The sequence below is a fragment of the Heteronotia binoei genome, chromosome 2, assembly GCF_032191835.1.
Source record: "Heteronotia binoei isolate CCM8104 ecotype False Entrance Well chromosome 2, APGP_CSIRO_Hbin_v1, whole genome shotgun sequence".
Taxonomy (NCBI): Eukaryota; Metazoa; Chordata; class Lepidosauria; order Squamata; family Gekkonidae; genus Heteronotia; species Heteronotia binoei.
This window is the reverse complement of record NC_083224.1, coordinates 75,115,335-75,133,173: the sequence shown is the minus strand read 5'-3', so window position 1 is coordinate 75,133,173 and position 17,839 is coordinate 75,115,335. Positions and strand designations below refer to the sequence as shown.

General features: G+C 44.6%; 2 protein-coding genes across 2 annotated transcripts in view; both read right to left on the bottom strand.

Moving 5' to 3' along the window:
* The window catches only part of PM20D1 (peptidase M20 domain containing 1), a 32,493-nt gene extending 28,570 nt beyond the window's left edge, over positions 1–3,923 (bottom strand). Inside the window, exon 1 of the mRNA XM_060231303.1 lies at positions 3,665–3,923. Coding sequence (XP_060087286.1) covers positions 3,665–3,881 — 217 coding nt within the window. The 5' untranslated portion in view covers positions 3,882–3,923. The remainder of the gene's footprint in view (positions 1–3,664) is intronic.
* A 5,401-nt stretch (positions 3,924–9,324) lies between these two features.
* The window catches only part of SLC26A9 (solute carrier family 26 member 9), a 94,595-nt gene continuing 86,080 nt past the window's right edge, over positions 9,325–17,839 (bottom strand). The window contains exons 19-21 of the mRNA XM_060231302.1: positions 14,845–14,990; positions 10,253–10,330; positions 9,325–10,114 (exon numbers count right to left, since the gene is read on the bottom strand). Of these exons, the coding sequence (XP_060087285.1) occupies positions 10,067–10,114; positions 10,253–10,330; positions 14,845–14,990 (272 nt within the window). The 3' untranslated portion in view covers positions 9,325–10,066. The remainder of the gene's footprint in view (positions 10,115–10,252; positions 10,331–14,844; positions 14,991–17,839) is intronic.

Genomic DNA, 17,839 nt, shown 5'->3' with positions numbered 1-17,839 from the left:
GGGCACGGAGGTGAGAGCAAGAAGCTGGAGAGGCTGGGAGCCATCCCTTTCCCTCCACCCTCCAGTGTGATTTAAATTGCATGTAAGCTCTAATTTCCCTTCTGCCTTTCCTGGAGCTCAGTCTTTAGTGATCAACTTCCAATCCTGAAGTTCAAATAAAGGGTTATCTCTGCACTCCCTCCCCATTTCCCCGCTTTCCTGTCCCCTTCTCCAATTGGGAGCAGCAGGGAACGCACACAGCTTGTACACGCTGGCTGGGGGAGATATGTCCCGGCTGCCCTCCTCTCTTCCCGTCCCAAAAGGACTCTAGCTGCCCTTGCAGCCTGTGCAATCTAGGGGCCTCTCCTCCCACCCACCCAAGAACCTACTGTTCAGGCTCATGGCAGTGGAAAACAAGGCAGCACATGGAGCCCCCAGCTCTTCATGGCTGAATTAAGGGCTGCTGGGAGCAGGGGGTGGGGCTGGTTGCCCACCTACCCACCCAACTTTTGGAATCTGCCTACCTGCCCACCCATCCAACTCTGCTCAGAGTGCTTCAGGGGAGAACTTGCCAGTGCTGCTACCTGCTTAATGTGCTGAGGTGATTGGGGTGAAGGGTCCCCAGGGGGAGAGAGGAACCAAGGCTTGGGGAGGAGGCTGGGCCCCGCGGGCCCCATGGAGCACTACAGGTCTCCTTTATTTGCTGATTGCCTGTTTTATATCTTGGCTTTTCCCCCCTAATGGTGATCCAAAACAGCTTATATCATTCTCCTCTCCTCCATTTTATCCTTACAACTATGTGAGGCAGGTTAGGCTGAAAGTATGTGACTGGCCCAGTATCACCCATCAAGCTTTCATGGCAAAGTGGAGATTCAAACCTGGGCCTCTGAGATTATAGCACAGCACTCTAACCACTATCCCATACTGGCTCTCCAGTTAAAATAAACTGTCACAGTTACCCCCCAGGGATTCACATGAACAGGAAGATACATTAATAAATACATGAGGATCCTCCCACTGTGTCAGGACTCTGATTTTACATAGCAACTAAGGGAACTGACCACTGCTGGAAGCTGGGAAGTGGGAGCCATGCTGATGAAGAGTGGTTTAAATGCCTGCTGTCTCTCTCCCCACCTCTCCAGGTATCTATAAGCCCTCAGGAATTCAGTCAGGCAAATTTCCCTTTGCACATTTCTTTTAACTGCCTCTCAACATTCCATGCCTCCTGAAGCAGGCTTCTGACATAAAAGCTCACTATGATTTTGGGCCAGTTACACGCTCTTGGCTTACTTACCTCAGAGGGTTGTTGTGAGGATAAAATGGAGGAGAGAAGGAGGGTCCCCATTGGGAGAAAGTAAATGAAGTGAATACCCAATAATAAACAAACAAACAAATAGAGCTGAAGATGTGGGGGCAGATAAAATACAGGTTGGCTGGGAAAGAGGGAGGGAAGCAAGGGAAAGAGAGAGGATATGGGTTCTGCAGAGATGGGGGCAAAAGTAATACACTGATTTCCCACTCGCCTTACGCCGCTCTCATGCTCCTCTTCTCAGCAGGGCTTCCATCCGATTTCACACTATCTGCCCTGGGGCTGCAACTAGCTTCGGCTTTTTTGCGCAGCAAACAGAAACTGGGTTTTTAGAGGTTTCTGTTTGCCACACGAAAAAGCCGAAGCTAGTTGCAGCCCTGGGGCAGATAGTGCGAAATCGGATAGAAGCCCCGCAGAGGCGCGTGAGAGCAGGCGTAAGGTGAGTGGGAAATCGGTCATAGTGTAGAGAGGGAAATACAGGGGAAGGTGAGGTGCCCCTGCGAGAACCTGCAGGTTTACTTACCATGCAACTGGGTCCAACCAGGCTGGCGCCATGCAACTGGGCCAGACTTTGCCCAATAACAGGCTGATAAGGAGAGGGAAGGAGAGAAAGATGAAGACACAGAAGCAGGTAAAACTAGGTAGGCTGCTGGGTTGGAAGGTGAGAAGGAAGCAGGAAAAAGAGAGCGGCTATGGGGGCTTTAAGGGAAGGGAAAGAGGAAATAGTGGTGGAAGGGAAAATGAGACACCCCTGCAAGTCCTTGGGGGTCATCCACTTGTAGCACTCTATCTTCTTATTCTTAGACTGCGGGAATTGTATTTTAATGTTCTTCAATTTCGATCTCTATTTTAGTATACTATGTCTGTTTTTATTTTTTCATATTATGTTTATACTATATTCTGGTTGTGAAACTGTAATAAACTATGATGATGATGATGCACTCTATCTTCGAATTCTTCTGTATTCCCAGTTTTCTTTTTAAAAACTGCTTAAGATTTTAGTCCTTTTTGTTTCAGATATATTTCTTTCCTTTTGTATCTTAGCAATATGTTTACTTACTATGGTGCAGACTTCCTTTAAAAATGAAAACTAGGATTTTATAGGAACTAGATTGTTATAACTCTATAGTACTATGTCAGTTACTGATCTATTTAAATGTTGTGATATTTCACATAAGATATTATATATTTTGTATAACAACAAATCTGTGTTTACATCCAGCCAAAACATTGGCTCACAACTCCCTTGAATATTTACTGTCTCAATACACTGATTTTCTAAAAAGACTTTGTACCTATCAACAGACCTTACATACAAGACTTCAGATTGTATCAATAACCTTGTAAATATCTGTAATATATTAGATAATGACATTTTAATTATAGTTGGTGAAAGAGAAGGCAGACATTATGTTTTTGGAAGCCATTTGAGAGCTATTAGTCACAATACGGTAGTTTACTGGGTGAAATAAGTCACAAAATGGCAACTTGTGCAAAAGAGGAGGTCTGCAGTGCTCAAATGGGGACCTTTTCTGGAGCTGTATTCCCAAAGCCCACTCCCATAACTTATTATGTGAAGGAAAATATACAGCTGTTCTATTTTCTAGGGCTCTTGGCCAAAGCCTGCAACCCCCAGAAGTGGGGGAGAGGGGCAGGCCAGGCATACTGGCATCATTCAGGTGTGCTGATGTCACATCTGTCAAAAAACTGGTTATGATGTCATGATTGAATTTACAAAAAACTCTAGTTAAACTCTTGGCAAAAACTCTAGGCAAATTCTAGTGCACCCCACATCATGACATTATGTCAGGTTTGCGTGCTGGCATCACACTCCCCATTTGCCTTCACTTTCCCCCTCCCAGTGGCTCTGATACTAGTGGCATTATACCTCATTATTGTCAGATCTCGCCACCAAACTCCACCCTCCCCAGGATCCACAAGCCAAATCTCGAGGAATTCCCAAACTAGATTTAGCAACCTTGTTTTACAGGGAAAGAAAGAAATTAGCCCAAATCCAGAGATTAAATCCAAAACAATGAACACCACACTTCATAGGCAAGATAATTAGCATTCAGTTCTGGCAACTGAATAGAAGCTATGTGGGGAACTGTGGGAACTTTTAAAGATTACTATTTATTACCAACATCTTTTGATTTCTACCTCAGCGACAAAGCCTTGCGAAGTTCACCATATTCTTTTCCGCACGACTTTTCGCTTTCTTCCATGCATGTTCTCATGTTGGGAGTTAAATTATGAATTTGCGCGGGATTAAAGCACAAGGCGAAAACTCGCGCAGAAACCGGCGGAGGCTGTGGCGCCGCTTTCAGCCTGACGGCGGCGTTGAGGGGCTGCTCCCGTCCCACCCCCTCTCGTTACCTTTCAGCGCCTCTTTAAGGTCCCGTCGCTCCTGGGGGCTAAACGCAGCCTCAACGCGCCGCCCCCCCATCCGTGCCCAGATCGCAGGAGCCGGCGCAGTGGGCTTCAGGGAATAAGTGCGAGCAAGCAGCACGACCAGCAGGCCGACTGTCACCGCGAACAACCCCAGGAGACCAGCGCACACCGCCCTTCGCAGCCGGGGGCTGAGCGCCGCCATTTTCCTACGCTCCGCTGCTGACTTCGCGCTCTGACAGCCGCCGCTGGGGGCCTTGCTGCTCAGGTCCTCTTTCTGCAAATCATTACAGGAAGGAACTGAGGTTCGGGGGGGGGCGGCGGCGTGTTCGTCTGAAGCGGCAGAGCAAAGTTCCAATCCAGGGGCACCTTCAAGATCAACGAAGTTTTACATCTGGGTATAAGCTTTGGCGTGCAAGCGCACTTCCTCAGATACAGTGAAGGTGCCTGCAGACGTAAGCTGTATACTTTGAATAAAACTTTGTTTGTCTTGAAGGTGCCCCTGGATTCGAACTTTGTTTAAAGGAAGACCAATTTCGCACTAGACCTTTAATCCTGGGTTAGGCCTGTCCCCAAACTGACATTGTGCATTAGAATCAGAGATATCGACTCTATGATAATATGATTTTAGTGTAGAATGTCACCCTAGGGACAGGGCTAAACCAATATTAAAGGTCTAGTGAGAAATTGGTCGAACTGATTATTCATCATCGGGATACACAAGGCTTCAGGGCTGCCGCATCGTGATAAGGCCCTTCTGATTTAAATAGAGCCTCATATTGCCCTGTTGCACAGTGGAATCCTGTGTGTACCCTTACTTGGAAGTCAGTTGGACTGAATAAAATGGGATTCACTTCCAAGTAAACATGCATAATATTGGGCTACAAGTGTGCATCTTATCAAGGTTAATAGGAACAGTGTCATAATACTTTTAATGAAAAATTACAAAGCAGTTTCCTGAATATCACAGAATTCTTTTATAGACTTAGGGTGACTCTTTCAAACAGGTCAGTGACAAGCCATCGTTTTCGCGTTCTCTCCCAATTACATTTTTACAGTTTCTCATCAGTTAATTTATTGTGCTCCCTCTCCCCAAACTCTGGAATAGAAGCAGAATTTTTATAGTGTGCGTTATCTTCACACTGCTGTTCCAGTTGATCTTCCTGCTAGGATTGCCAGCTCTGGGTTGGGGAATTCCTGGAGATTTGGGGGTAGAACCTAGGAAGGAAGATTTTGGGGAGGGAAGCTCAGCCAGAACACGATGCCATAAAGTCCACCTCCAAAGCAGTCATTTCCTTTAGGGGAACTGATCTCAGTCTGGAGATCATTTGTAGTTCCAGGAAAACTCCATGCCGCACCTGGAGATTGGCAACACCGCCACCTGTTCATTGCAGTGTTTGTGGTCTATTACTTCTGAGCAGTACAGCTGTAGCTGCCTTAAACTATATACTACTAAAAATTAGCACACTTTCTCAATATGTGGTTGGTGTGGGGAAATCTGAGAGGGAGAGCTTGGAGTTTTGGGTGCAGGGGAAGGGTGGGATAATCAGTGGATTTGCTGCTTATTAGCAGTGGTATGGGACCATCAGGACTGGCTATTCTTTGTGAAAAGAGAGTAACATCTCTACTGAAGTTTGTGAACAGTGGAAGGGGAAAGACAGAAGAGAACAACCTGTGTGTGGATGTAAGAAATGAAAGATTTCTGTGGCTCAGTATCCAAGAGACTTTTCATTGCAATTCTGCATGCAGCTGAATGCAGAAAAGGAATGTCTGGGTGGAGCAAATAGATGTAGAATAGAACCACCTAAAATGTTAACAGAAAGGAGGGGATGCAGAGAAAAATATGTTTATGAGGTAAAAGGCCTCTGTGTTCATGTCTGCTATCTAAGGACGCACCTCATATATCTGCTGAAGTGAACTTTAGTCTTCAAAAGTTTATACCATAATGAACATTAGACTTTAAGGGGCCATAAAACAGTTTTGTGTTTGTGTGTGCTTGCTGTAACAGGCTTAAATGACTGGAATTTGTTTTCACTGGCAATATGTTACAATATGTTAATGATGATTTAGGAAGCTCTTTGCATTGACTGGTTAGTCCCTGTCCAGCACAAAGGATCTCTTTGGTGCACATTTAGACAAAAGCAGTATGCCTTAGTGTAGCACTGGAAGCAAAGTGTGTGTGTAAAGTTCTGTCAAATCACAGCTGACTTATGGTGACCCCAGCAAGGAGTTTCCAAGGCAAGTGAGAAGCAGAGGTGGTTTGCCATTGCCTTCCTTGGTAGTCCCCTTCTAGGTACTGACCCTACCTAGCTTCAGGGATGTAGATTGGGCTATACCATGCTGCCTTCCCTTCCTGGAAACAAATTAGCTCAGTCGAAGCTCTGACCAGGATAGTCCAGGCTAGCCCAATCTCACCAGATCTCAGAAACTATACATGGTGACCTCCAAAGAATACCAGGGGCATGGCACAAAGGCAGTCAATGGCAAACCACCTCTGAAATGTCTTTTGCCTTAAAAACAAGTCTAGTTTGCCACCTAGTGATGCATAAAAGAGCTAGAATTTGTCTAGCTGCCAGACAATTTTACAATCTCCTGGCTATATTACACATGCACTCACTGCCATGCAATTATTCTTTCTATAGCTCAGTCCAATTTATGCATGTTCTCAATGGGATTTACTCTGAGAGTAGAGAACCAATGTTGTGTAGTGGATAGAGTGTCAAATGAGTATTCGGGAGACCCAGGATTGAATCCTCTACAATAGAAGCTTGCTTGGTGACCTTTAGGCAGATCACACACTCTCAACCTAACCTGCCTCACAAGATCCTTGGATGCTATCATGCTGGGAAATTGGTGCAATATTATCTTGGCTCCAAAAAAGCTGTTTGAGTTTGGTCCATTGAAGCGGCAGGATCACAACACTGGTCCATGGTTGCCCAGTCACTCTGCTAGGGCGCCTCAACCACAGACCCACCACGGTAAGGGTTGTTTTTTTAAAAAAAAAGTCCCCCGGTGTGTGCGCTCAAGCAGAGAAGCACGCAAGCACTCCTCTGAGCAGGGTTAGGGGGAAGAATCCTGAATGCACTGGAAGTGGCTTGGTGTGATCACACTGCTCTTCTGCTTATGAGTCACGCCCAGGTGTTCAGATAGCCAATGAATATGTGACTTAAATGTGATTCAGGGGAAAACTACCAGGAAGATCCAGGTGGCTTTTTTATCTGGATAGGAGGCGTCTGGAGACAGGGTGAGAATGGGTGCGGCTCGGAGGGCAGATGTCCTTGTGCACATTTAATCTGAATGGGAGGTGGGGCTAGGTCGAGCCAAATCTCTTGTGTGATAGCACCCCTTGTGAGGATAAAATGGAGTGGAAAACAATGTCAGTCACTTTGGGTCCCCACTGGAGAGAAAGGTGGGATATTAATTAATTGAGTATTCATCAGACTGGTTTGAAAAAGCAGGTATGTGGGGATCTGATTTTGAACATGTCAATGATGTAAGTAACACTGAAAATTATTTCAGGTCAGGAAAAAGGCATGAAGTCAAGACTTAAGCCCCTTTCTGTTGCACCCAGGTTTTGATCTTAATTCAGGGTCCAATAACCTGCTTTTCAAAAGAAAAAAAACACAGGAATTTGGAAGCTGCCAGTGTCATACCTCACTTTGTCAGTGAGTTTGCAAAGAGCTTCTGAATCACTCTCTTGAGTGATTAAGTTTTTAAAACAAGAGTATAACTTTTGGTTTTTTAATAGTTAAGGGTACCTTTAATATTTGGGTTTTTTTAAAATAAATAACACTGGCGGGAGTCAAGTAACGGGGGGAGGGGCGGGGGAAAAGTATGATATGGGGTAGATAAATTTTTCCTTTTTTTAAGTTGTAAGATATTGATATAACTTTGCTACCATATGTTACTAATAAAATTGTTTATAACCACATGAATCACTCCCTTGACTAACATTGCTGATGAGGTTGGGATGCCAGCCTCTAGGTAGGACCTGGGGATCCCTCAGAATTACAGCTCATCTCCAGACTACAGAGATCAGTTCACCTAGAGAAAATGTTATCTTTGGACTGTGGACTTTATGGCATTGTACCCTGCTGAGGTTTCTGTCCTCCCCAGGCTCCATCCCAAAATCTCCAGAAATTTCCCAGTCTGGAGCTGGCAGCCCTACTCCTCCATCTATTGAAAAATGTAAGAGATTTTCTGTAGGTAGGTGTGTTTTGATGTGTGCATGTAGTCAACTGAGTTGGGTATGAGAAGAGTGTGTTACTGTTTATCATTCAAGTTGGATAGTGTTTGTTTTTGTTTTCTTTTTAAATATCCCTATGGTAATAGTGGGCATGTTCACAGCTAGATAAAAGATTTCCAAATGTAGGAATTTTTAATAAATGTTTTCCAAGATGGGTGCTGGTAGGGGAGTATGTTACTCACTATGAACAGTGTCCCAGACAATGATATTCAATAGATATCTGAAACAGCTTTTCAGGTAACTATTGCAGAAGTGTTAGTCATGCTCCTAGGAACTACTTTTGACGTTTTCTTGGGGTTTTTTAATTGATTGTTTTAAACAATAAAAGAAAAACTTAGTTTCACCTTCAAAACCATGTATTTTGAAATTTCCAAACTTTACTACTACTAATTTACTACATTAAACACACTTTCAGATCTATTTCATTTCCCACTATTTATAACAATGTGATTTTTGATGAAAAATATGTTTATTTTTTTTTCTTTCAAAATCCTTTCAGTCTTCATTGTCTCTGGAAATGGCTTAGGGTTCCCCACTCCCCCATGTTCACAGATCAACATTTTAGGATCTGGGGGCTACAAATAACATTTTGTCATTTCTTGTGGCTTGCGCTGTATTCATCCAGTTCTGCATTCATTATAAAACCTTTTAACTTTGTAAAGACTCCAAGGCTTTATAAATTCAACACCTTGCTACTGCAAGATGAAATTAAACAGAAAATTAAAAACTCAATAGCAATTCACATCATTCATCTTTTTATATAAAAATCACTTTGCATTTATAAAATAAAATTCAAAAGAGACCTGTTTCTAGGTTATCTGGTCAGGCTTGTCTGCCTGAGAGGTAGATTCTCTATGTTTGTAGCATACTAATGAAAATTCATTTAGCATTTGAAAATGTTAAACAGCTTGAAAGGAATTTAGATGGTAAACCAAATGAGATTTGTAGATCAGTTGAAAGATCTTCAGCCTGAATATCTGTTTGAAGCTTGAGGTCTGAGTAGGTTATATGCTCTAAATATTTTTAATATGCTATCCAGGATGTACAATTAACCCTTTTCCCAGAATATATATGGGACTGGAAAACATGTCCAGGAAAATTGGTACCTTCGAATATTTGTTTGTTTCTCAACATAAACCTAAACTGAATATTTTGTAAATGTTTAGTTAACTAAGAACAGAAAGATGTAGCACCAAAATACTGTAGAAGTAGTTCTTTTCTTGACTGTTCTTAACACAAGGACTATTCAAAAGCCCATTTCAGCCAGTGGCTTCAATGTGCATTTTATCGAGCCATATGTCGAACACATTTATGAAAAAGCCTTATGCATATTGTTCCTACCGGAAGTACTAGAATTTTTTTCTATGAATGGAAAGGTTTCCATAAAAGAAAAAAAGTGTGGTTTGTAATGGATAAGACAGCTCTTCTTTAAGCAGTGGTATAAAAATGTGCACTTGTTCCAGGTAATGAGATTTATAGTCTCAGATTATGCTGCTGGATTTAAGCCCCAGAAAGAAAAAGGGACAGTTTTATGTTCTGATACTAAAAATCAGAGGAAGAACTGGGCAGTATTACCAGGGGCTTTGTTTATGTATTGTGTGGGGCCTAAAGTCAGTGCACAATTTAGAAACAGCCATCCCTTTGCAAACCCAAGTGGCTTCATCTTGTGAGATTTCTGCCTGGTGCTCCGGTAGCCGCCCTCCATGTTTCCTGTATTTTTCCTCATAAGAACAAGGCTAATGCTTAATAGCCCTTTGATATGCTTGTGTTTATACATGAGCTGAATATGTAAGCATTGCCTGAAATGTGAATGAGCAACAAATGAGAACCAGAGAGGTGTAGTAATAATCCTGCTGTTCTTCTGCTTCTTCTGTGTAGACAAAGTTTAGTTCCTGAGTTCCTTTTTGCCCATGATACCTGCTTTGAGAGCCAGTTGCTCTGAGTTTTGAAAGCAGAAAGGAATGGGAGGAAGAAAGAATGTCAGGTAAGAGAGGCATTCTGGCCTCAGTGTCCCAAAAGCGCAATGATCCCATGCCCCAAATGTACAGAGCCCACTGTCCTCTCCATTCGGGTGCAGGAACCTTTCTTCCTAAAAGGCATTTCATGGTTAAGGAGTCAGTTGCTTAAGAGCATTCCTGAAGAACTCACAGTGCTGTCTGGGTCTCTGAATGAAAAATACCTCCAAACATTTCCTAGGGGAAAATCAAGAGATTTTGGTTAGGAATAGTGCCATGGATTCTAGAAACTGGTAAAAAAATATATTGGAGAGACTGCATGTTTGAAGCATGGCTCAGACTTTTCACTCCCTACCATCTGTTTCTTTCACTTACTTCTTCCAAGTTTTGGAATTCAGCACTGCTGTCTTCCAGGGACTCATCAGAGACAGAGATTTCTATCTGATTTGCTCTCTGTGTGGAAAAATGAGGAGAGAGGGAATAACTTGTTACCATTTACAAGCTAAACGACATATTTCATAAAAAAAATAATCCATGGAGCTAGCCTTTATAGCTGAGAGGGCTGGAGTGTACCAACTCTCAGACTGAATGTGTATGAAATCTAAAAATTATTTTGTACTGGCACTGCCATGACATACTTACGTAATGGCCTTGTTACATGTATGCTCTGGCAAAACATTTGCTTCAGACACCATGAAAAAATTCTGCATAGAGTAAAGTTTCTTAGGAGAATTTTAAGACACGTGCCCATATCTGATGCTCTGTACATGTATTTCATACTCATTAATACTTAAATATAAAAAGGTTTGTAGGAACAAGGCCTAAGACAATCATTCTGCAGAGTTTTATTTCAATGACCATTCAGTGAACCTACAAATTGTTCTTAAAAGGTTTAATGGAGTTCGCCAGTATGTTGTAGTGGCTTAGAGTAGGGTCAGGTTCAAATTTTCGCTCTGCATGAATGCTCACGGGGTCCTTGAGCCAGGATCACACTTTCTGCCTAACCTACTTCACAGGGTTGTTGTGAGGATAAAATGGAGGAGAGGAGAAAAATGTCCCCATTGGGAAGAAAGGCAGAGTATAATTAATTAAATAATGGGCTTAAACGGCAAGAATGGAGATTTAGGAGAAATAAGAGGATTTTACTTACGTTGGGCATAAAATGTTTTTCCAGGGGAGGGAAAGATGCTAACATTAGCAGTTAAAATGTACTCAAACATCTGTCATTTATGCTTTAGTTGCAAGCATTATATGCGTGGTGTGGGTGGGCCCTACATTTTCTCCTTCCAAGCCTCAAAAAGTTGATATACTTTTGCTGTGTAACAAAGAGTTAGACTGATTTTGCACTAACCTTGCTCCGCAGCAGGCTTCCCTTTTTCTCCAGAGCAAGCCAGCGATTTCGCACAAGCTGCTCCGTGCCACCATTTTTTGTCGCGGCAACCCCTGATTTGATGTGTGACAATGTAAACCTGTTTTTTCAGGTTTACGTTGCCGCATGTCAAATTGGGGGTTGCCCCAACGAAAAATGGCAGCGCAGAGCAGCTTGTGCGAAATCACTAAGCTTGTTCCAGAGAAAAACGGAAGCCTTTTGTGGAGCAAGGTTAGTGCAAAATCAGTCTCAGTCTCTTGCCCCACATTTAAATGATAACCAGATGGGTTCCCCTTCAGAAAATGTCATAGAAGCAAATAATCATTATATGGCAAATAAGACCTTTCATGTCAGCTGAAGCTGGGCTGGTAAATCCTTTATCAAGCAGAGTAATGTAGACAATGAAACCTGGACCAGGGCTATGCCATGGGCTCAGCAATTGGTGTGACAATTTAAAGATAAAATACCCTTATACTAGTTTGTTGTGTGGACATAGCACATTGGAAAATCGATAAGCTCTGTTAAAGTAACAGGAAATGCACATTCGTCACCACAACTGTGGCATCTAGTGGTGATCTGCATATCTGAATGCTACTGGTGACCTGTATATCTGAATGGGGTATCCAGAAGCAAACACACACAATTTTTGTGTCACCTTCCCTCGTGCAATGCTTTTAAAAGTCACTCACACATTCAACAACAAGACAGCAAACAGGATAGTAAAGTTTTGAGAACCCAAATAACGTGTGCAAGTGAAAACCAGCATAGGAGTACTCAGACCAGTAGGAAAAGTGGCACAAATATTAGCTCTTTGGGAATTGTTATTCCTAACTTGCTATTTAGGTGGCCATTGCTGAGGTTCTATAGTGTCCCTTTTACCATTACGATACGTAGCTAAACAGATTGCCCTTTTTGTTCCCAAAAATGCTGAGCTAACAAATTAGTGTTGTTGTGGCTTTTTTTAATCAGTTAGGTCAAATAGACATGACAGCACCCTCAGCCGCCCTGAGGCTGCTTTGGCGGGAAGGACAGGATATAATTAGAAATAAATAAATAAGTCCACCACAAGGATGTTGCCACCATTTAAATGTGATCAGGCCCACAGTTTGGTGAGCTGAGGTGCTCATCCCCCCATGCCTTTTGAAATGCCAAAACAGCTGCACCCCCTAACCCTGCAGCTGCTTTGGCACTTGAAAAGGCACTGGGAGACGGCAAGAGCACCTTAGCCCGCCACACTGTGGCCCTCATCAGTTTAAAATGGTGGCAGCATCCCTTTAGCAGACAAGAGGATGCTGTCATGTCCAGTTTGACCTGCAGGCAGGCAGTTAGTCACTTGTTGCAGGCCAGGGTATTGTTGGATGGCATGTGATACAACAGTCTTCCTTGAAGTGAAGCAGATTTGAACCTGGTAAGATGGAACACCTCCAGGGAATTCTCTGTAAACTGCTCAATGGAGCCAATTCTAATAGGGAGGGGGAAAGGGTCATGACCCTTCTCCAAATTAGGAGTCTCTTGAGGACAGCTTTTAAATGCCAGTAAAATTGGGAGCTCTGATTCACTTATCTCTCCCATCTTGTCTAGATAAACCCTGAGTTAGGCCTGGTTGTCACTTAGCTGATAAAATTATTTGGGCAGCACTACTGCTGCATATGGTGGTCATGTACTTAAATGCTTTTCCATAAAAATAAAACCTTTGCATGTAGAAAACTAGCATGCCTGGGAAGAAACTAAGGAAGAGCATTTCACTCTGATATCTAGTTTTCTACATGGTCAATTATATGAACACTTACATGCACTCCAAAGTGGTACAACACAGATACTTGTATTCAGAACATATCACTGTCTAGTAGTCTCAGTGGCTCATGTGATAAGGACAGTTGGGCATATCTTGTTTATCCCTCAGTACTGTACACTTTTTTGCTCAGACTTTCATGACCTTCTAAAGGGCTAAGCTGATACTTTTTATATTTAGCTGGACTAGCATAGTGAACATCTACCATTTAGGACTTCTCCCATATTTCTGTCAGCTCCTACATATCCAATGAAGGCTTCTAAACAGCAAGAAACACAAAAAATAGTATAACTTCTGTAAAGAATGGGTTCTCCAGGTAATGTTCCATTTAGATGAGTCAGGAAGTACAGGGTGCTCTTTGTACATTCAAGTGGCCAAGACATGAGACACTGCACCATGTTATCATGAAATAGCTTGGTTCTGTCATTGTTGTTTTTCATATAAGCTATCTAGGGTTGCTAATTCACAAGTGAAGCCTGGGGATCTGCCAGAATTACAACTGATCTTCAGGCAACAGAGATCAGTTCCACTGGAGAAAATGGCTGTTTTGGAAGGTGGACTCTATGACATTATCTTCACGGAGTTCTCTCTCCTCCCCAAACCCTGTTCTGCCCAGGTTCCACCACTGTTTACCCAGCCCAGAGCTGGCAACCTACCCCCAGGGTCATCCTAATTGGAGCTAAACTCTTCTAAGCCCATTGACCTTCATAGGCTTAGAAGAGCATAGCTCTGTTTAGGATGGCACTGTCCTCATTTCCAGTACATGCTCTCTATTGTCAGGCCCTTGCAGAGTCTCTTGCTATGCTTTTCACTTCTCTGCTACAACTGATACTTCTTTACTTGAATCTGTTTGGACCCTTGGGCTAGAGGAACTAGTTAGCTACTGTCTGAGACAGGATGCTGGATTAATGGACCACTGGTCTGATCCTGCAGGGCTATTCTTATGTTCTTAACCCACTGATTTTAATAGGCTTTGCCCTTTACTCCTCATCTTAGCCATTAACAAATGTGTGTGCTTTATCTCCAGGTGTAACGTAGTACACCAAACAAGAGGCAGGAGATGTACTTTATTATATTCTTTCAAGACAATGCCATTATAGTGGCTGGACAGATATGAGCTGGGAACAGCCATGCAGAGATACATGTAAAATCAAACTGGAATGCTGGAAGGCAAATGCATTGATTTGCCCACTGCTCCCAGAATAAATGTTTCTGTTAAAGGCTCCAACCCTCTTGCATGTGCACAGGAAGGAAAAATGGTAAAATGGAATTAGTTTACTTCCCACAAACCCCACTGAATGCTCCTTTTAAGGAATCATTTTCTTTTCACATGCTTCAAAATATACTTTTGCTATGCTTTTCATGATTTTGGGGTAATAAAGTTGGGATTGTCAAGGATATTGCTTACAAGTGGCAGGCAGGGTCGGATATAGTTTGTGGCCCGAAACCAGCATAACATCACTTGCTGGCCTACCATTCAACTATGCCCTTGTAGTGTCTATCACAGCCTGTTTCAATAGGGAGCATTTTTTAAAAGCAAGGGTTTTTTAAATTCCTTATGGCTGCAAAGTTCATTTTGAAAATGCCAGATGACCAAAGGGGATTATTAGGCTTAATGACCTGATTGTTGAGTGGTGGTAATGAATAGGGAACGGACTGTGTTGCATTCCATCCTGAATTTCTAGCCAGAGTAGTTCACAAGGTCTGGTTGTTGAGTGGGTGACTATGAAACTAACCCAGACCAGTGCTGGTGTGGCCAAGAGTAAAGATTATACTATACATGGGAGCACAGTGAATCATCCATACCTCTTCCAAGACAGGTCGATGTGTAGCTCTGTTGCCGTTCATTGTTGCAAACAAAACAGCATCATGGACTGTCACGAAGACATGACTGGGCTCGAGGCCACCTTCTTCAAAGACTCCACCTGTGCGGATGTCATCATACACTTGGGCTGGAGAAAGAGACAGAGTTACATCAAGGGGCTGAAAGGCAGACACCTGTGCTCGAAAGCCCTGTTTACTGTGTAAACTCTGACTGCCCAACAGATTAAAAATAACATCTGACCAGCAAAGGCTACATGGCACACAAGTCTCTTACTAGCAGTAGCTAGACAGAACATGTGTATTGCTCCCATTCTGCAAACACTTAATTGGATCTTCTTCGTGGTCTCTGTGCAGTCCCACACATGGGTCTTGCCGCAGGCAACGGATCCATACCTCGGAGCTCCAATAGCTCGCCTATAGCGCTTTTGGCGCGCTTTCCTCCCGCCCTGGGGAGCAGGCAGCGACTGCGCATGCCTGGAGCGGGGGGAAAGCGCCCATTCCACTCAGTTTCTTCCCTACCGCCGCCCGGACAACACCTACCTCGCTGCGTTCCTCCTTAGCTCGTCCTTCTCCTCATCTTTTCCTCGTTGGTATCGTATTCCTTCTCTTTCGTCATTATTCCTCTCTTATTTTTCGTCCCAAAAAATATATTAAAAAAAAAAAAAACCCGTCTCTGCGCTTCCTTTCCCCTCTTTTTTCTTTCCCTCCCTCCCCTCCCCTGTCCGGAGCGTATGGAAGGGAAAGTTACCTTTAAAAAGTGCAGGCGCTGTGGGGCCAAAATCCCCACTTCTGACGGCCACAGCTATTGCCTATTTTGCCTTGGGGAAGCTCATCGAGTGGACTCCTGCCCTCAGTGTGCCAACTTCGGCAAGCAGGCTCGTAAGAACCGTGCAGCAAGGCTTCAGAGCTTCCTGCTTGAATGGTCCCTTAGGGCTATGCCCACGTCGGGCTCGCCGCCTCCCCCACAACGAGCGGGAGATTCGGCTTCTTCGGACGCGTTTCTTGCACAGAAACAGAAGTCGCACAAGTCCGCAAAGAAACCTTCGAAGCACGCCGACACCGGCCATAAGGCTTCAAAGAAAGCGCGCCATTCCGAATCCACGGATTCGGCGCCCAAGAAATCTCGTCACTCCGATTCGGCTGATTCGGCTTCGGCGCCCAAGAAATCTCGTCACTCCGATTCGGCTGATTCGGCTTCGAGAAGACCCCACGAGTCGCACTCGGTTCCCAAGAAACCTAGGATACCGACCTTGGCTTCGGCGATAATGGATCCCATCTCCACGCCTTCGACCCAGCTGACACTTCCGCTGGAACTGTCGGCGCCTTCCGATGTCATCACTGACATGCCGCAATTAACACCACACTCATCCACAGCAGTGGAAGTGATACCGATCCAATCACGTTCGCCATCGGTGCATAGCGTGGTTCCTTCTGAATTTCTCGAGCCCGACCTGTCTGCTGACCCAACTCAAACATACCTCAGACCATCTCTTCGGCCCGGGTCTTTCAAAGATATCGGGGTTTCTCCCCTGTACAAGGATTCAGCAACTCAGGCTTCCTCACACCGAGCTCGCTCTCGCTCGCCTGTTCAAGTTGCCTCACATCGAATCCGATCCCGGTCTCCTTCATTTCGAGTCCGCTCCAGATCTCCTCGTAGGCGCCGCGAGTCTGCCTCTTCCACCTATGATGACCACCAAGACTACTACGCTCGTGAACGGTACGACTACTCCTCTTACTCATGGTCTCCTTCACCCAGACGTCGGCCTTACCACCGCCCCTCTCGCTCTCCCTCTGTAGAGGGAACGCGTCACTCCTATTACCGGGACTCAGCCCCATATTTGGGCCGTGAGGTTCTTACACCTCGAATCCGATATACGGACTCTCCTCGACCCCGCGGACACGATCGACCTCGAGATTCTCCTCGACCCCGTGACCACAATCGACTCCGAGAACCCGAGTATTCTCCTCAACCCCGTGACCACCATCGGATTCGGGAGCCCGAGTACTTCCCCTCTTTCCACACGGAGCCGACCCGACTCCGAGATCATCATCGTCATCATGATGTCACTAAACCACGCACCGCCTCTGCCACGGTTTCCGTTCCTCCGCCGGACATTCCTTCCACCGACCAGCGTGCTGAGATCACCAAGCCTCAGACTGCCGCTTCGGACCCGGTACCATCACCCCACCCCCCTTCGGGGGAAGACTTCCATTCCGACGGTGAATCATCACCATCGTCAGACTCAGAAGACCATCCTGACTCTGTAGCCTCCGACTCGACGCCACAACCCCACCTCTCTCCATCGGACGCGTCCAAGGCCTATTTACATTTGATCACCACCATGGCCGAGACTTTAAAAATTACTCTTCCGTCGGATTCACCTAAGGTATCAGATATTGTGCATGATTTGGTCCAAGCAGACTTTCCACCGGGGTCACTACTGCCCATGCTACCAGTGCACCTCGAGGGCCTCCGTGAGGCTTGGGATAAGCCTGCCTCAGTCCCTCCCACCTCTAAGCGCTTTGAATCTCTCTATAGAGTTCATGCTCCTGATGCAAAGTTTCTGGCTTCTCATCCGGCACCTAATTCTATCATTGTGCACTCAGCCACTAAAGCCAAACCCTCCAGACATCCGACACCACCAGACCGAGAGGGCAGAAAACTGGACACTCTGGCTAGAAAAATATTCAACCTAGCCTCTACAAACTCTAAATTGAATAATTACCTTGCCTACTTTTCAGCCTACATCTTCAACTTGGCTAACCAATTTACACCCCTCATTCCTTCCCTCCCTGAGACTTCTCAAAGAACAGCCTCAAGTTTGGTATCCGAACTGTCCAGAGTCTCGAAACAACAGATAAACTCCATACGCCACGCTGTTTCCTGTTCATCCAGGGTCTTTGCTTCGTCTGTTGCCCTGCGCCGTCACGCTTGGCTAAGGTCCACTAACTTGCAACCGGACATTAAGCAAAAAAT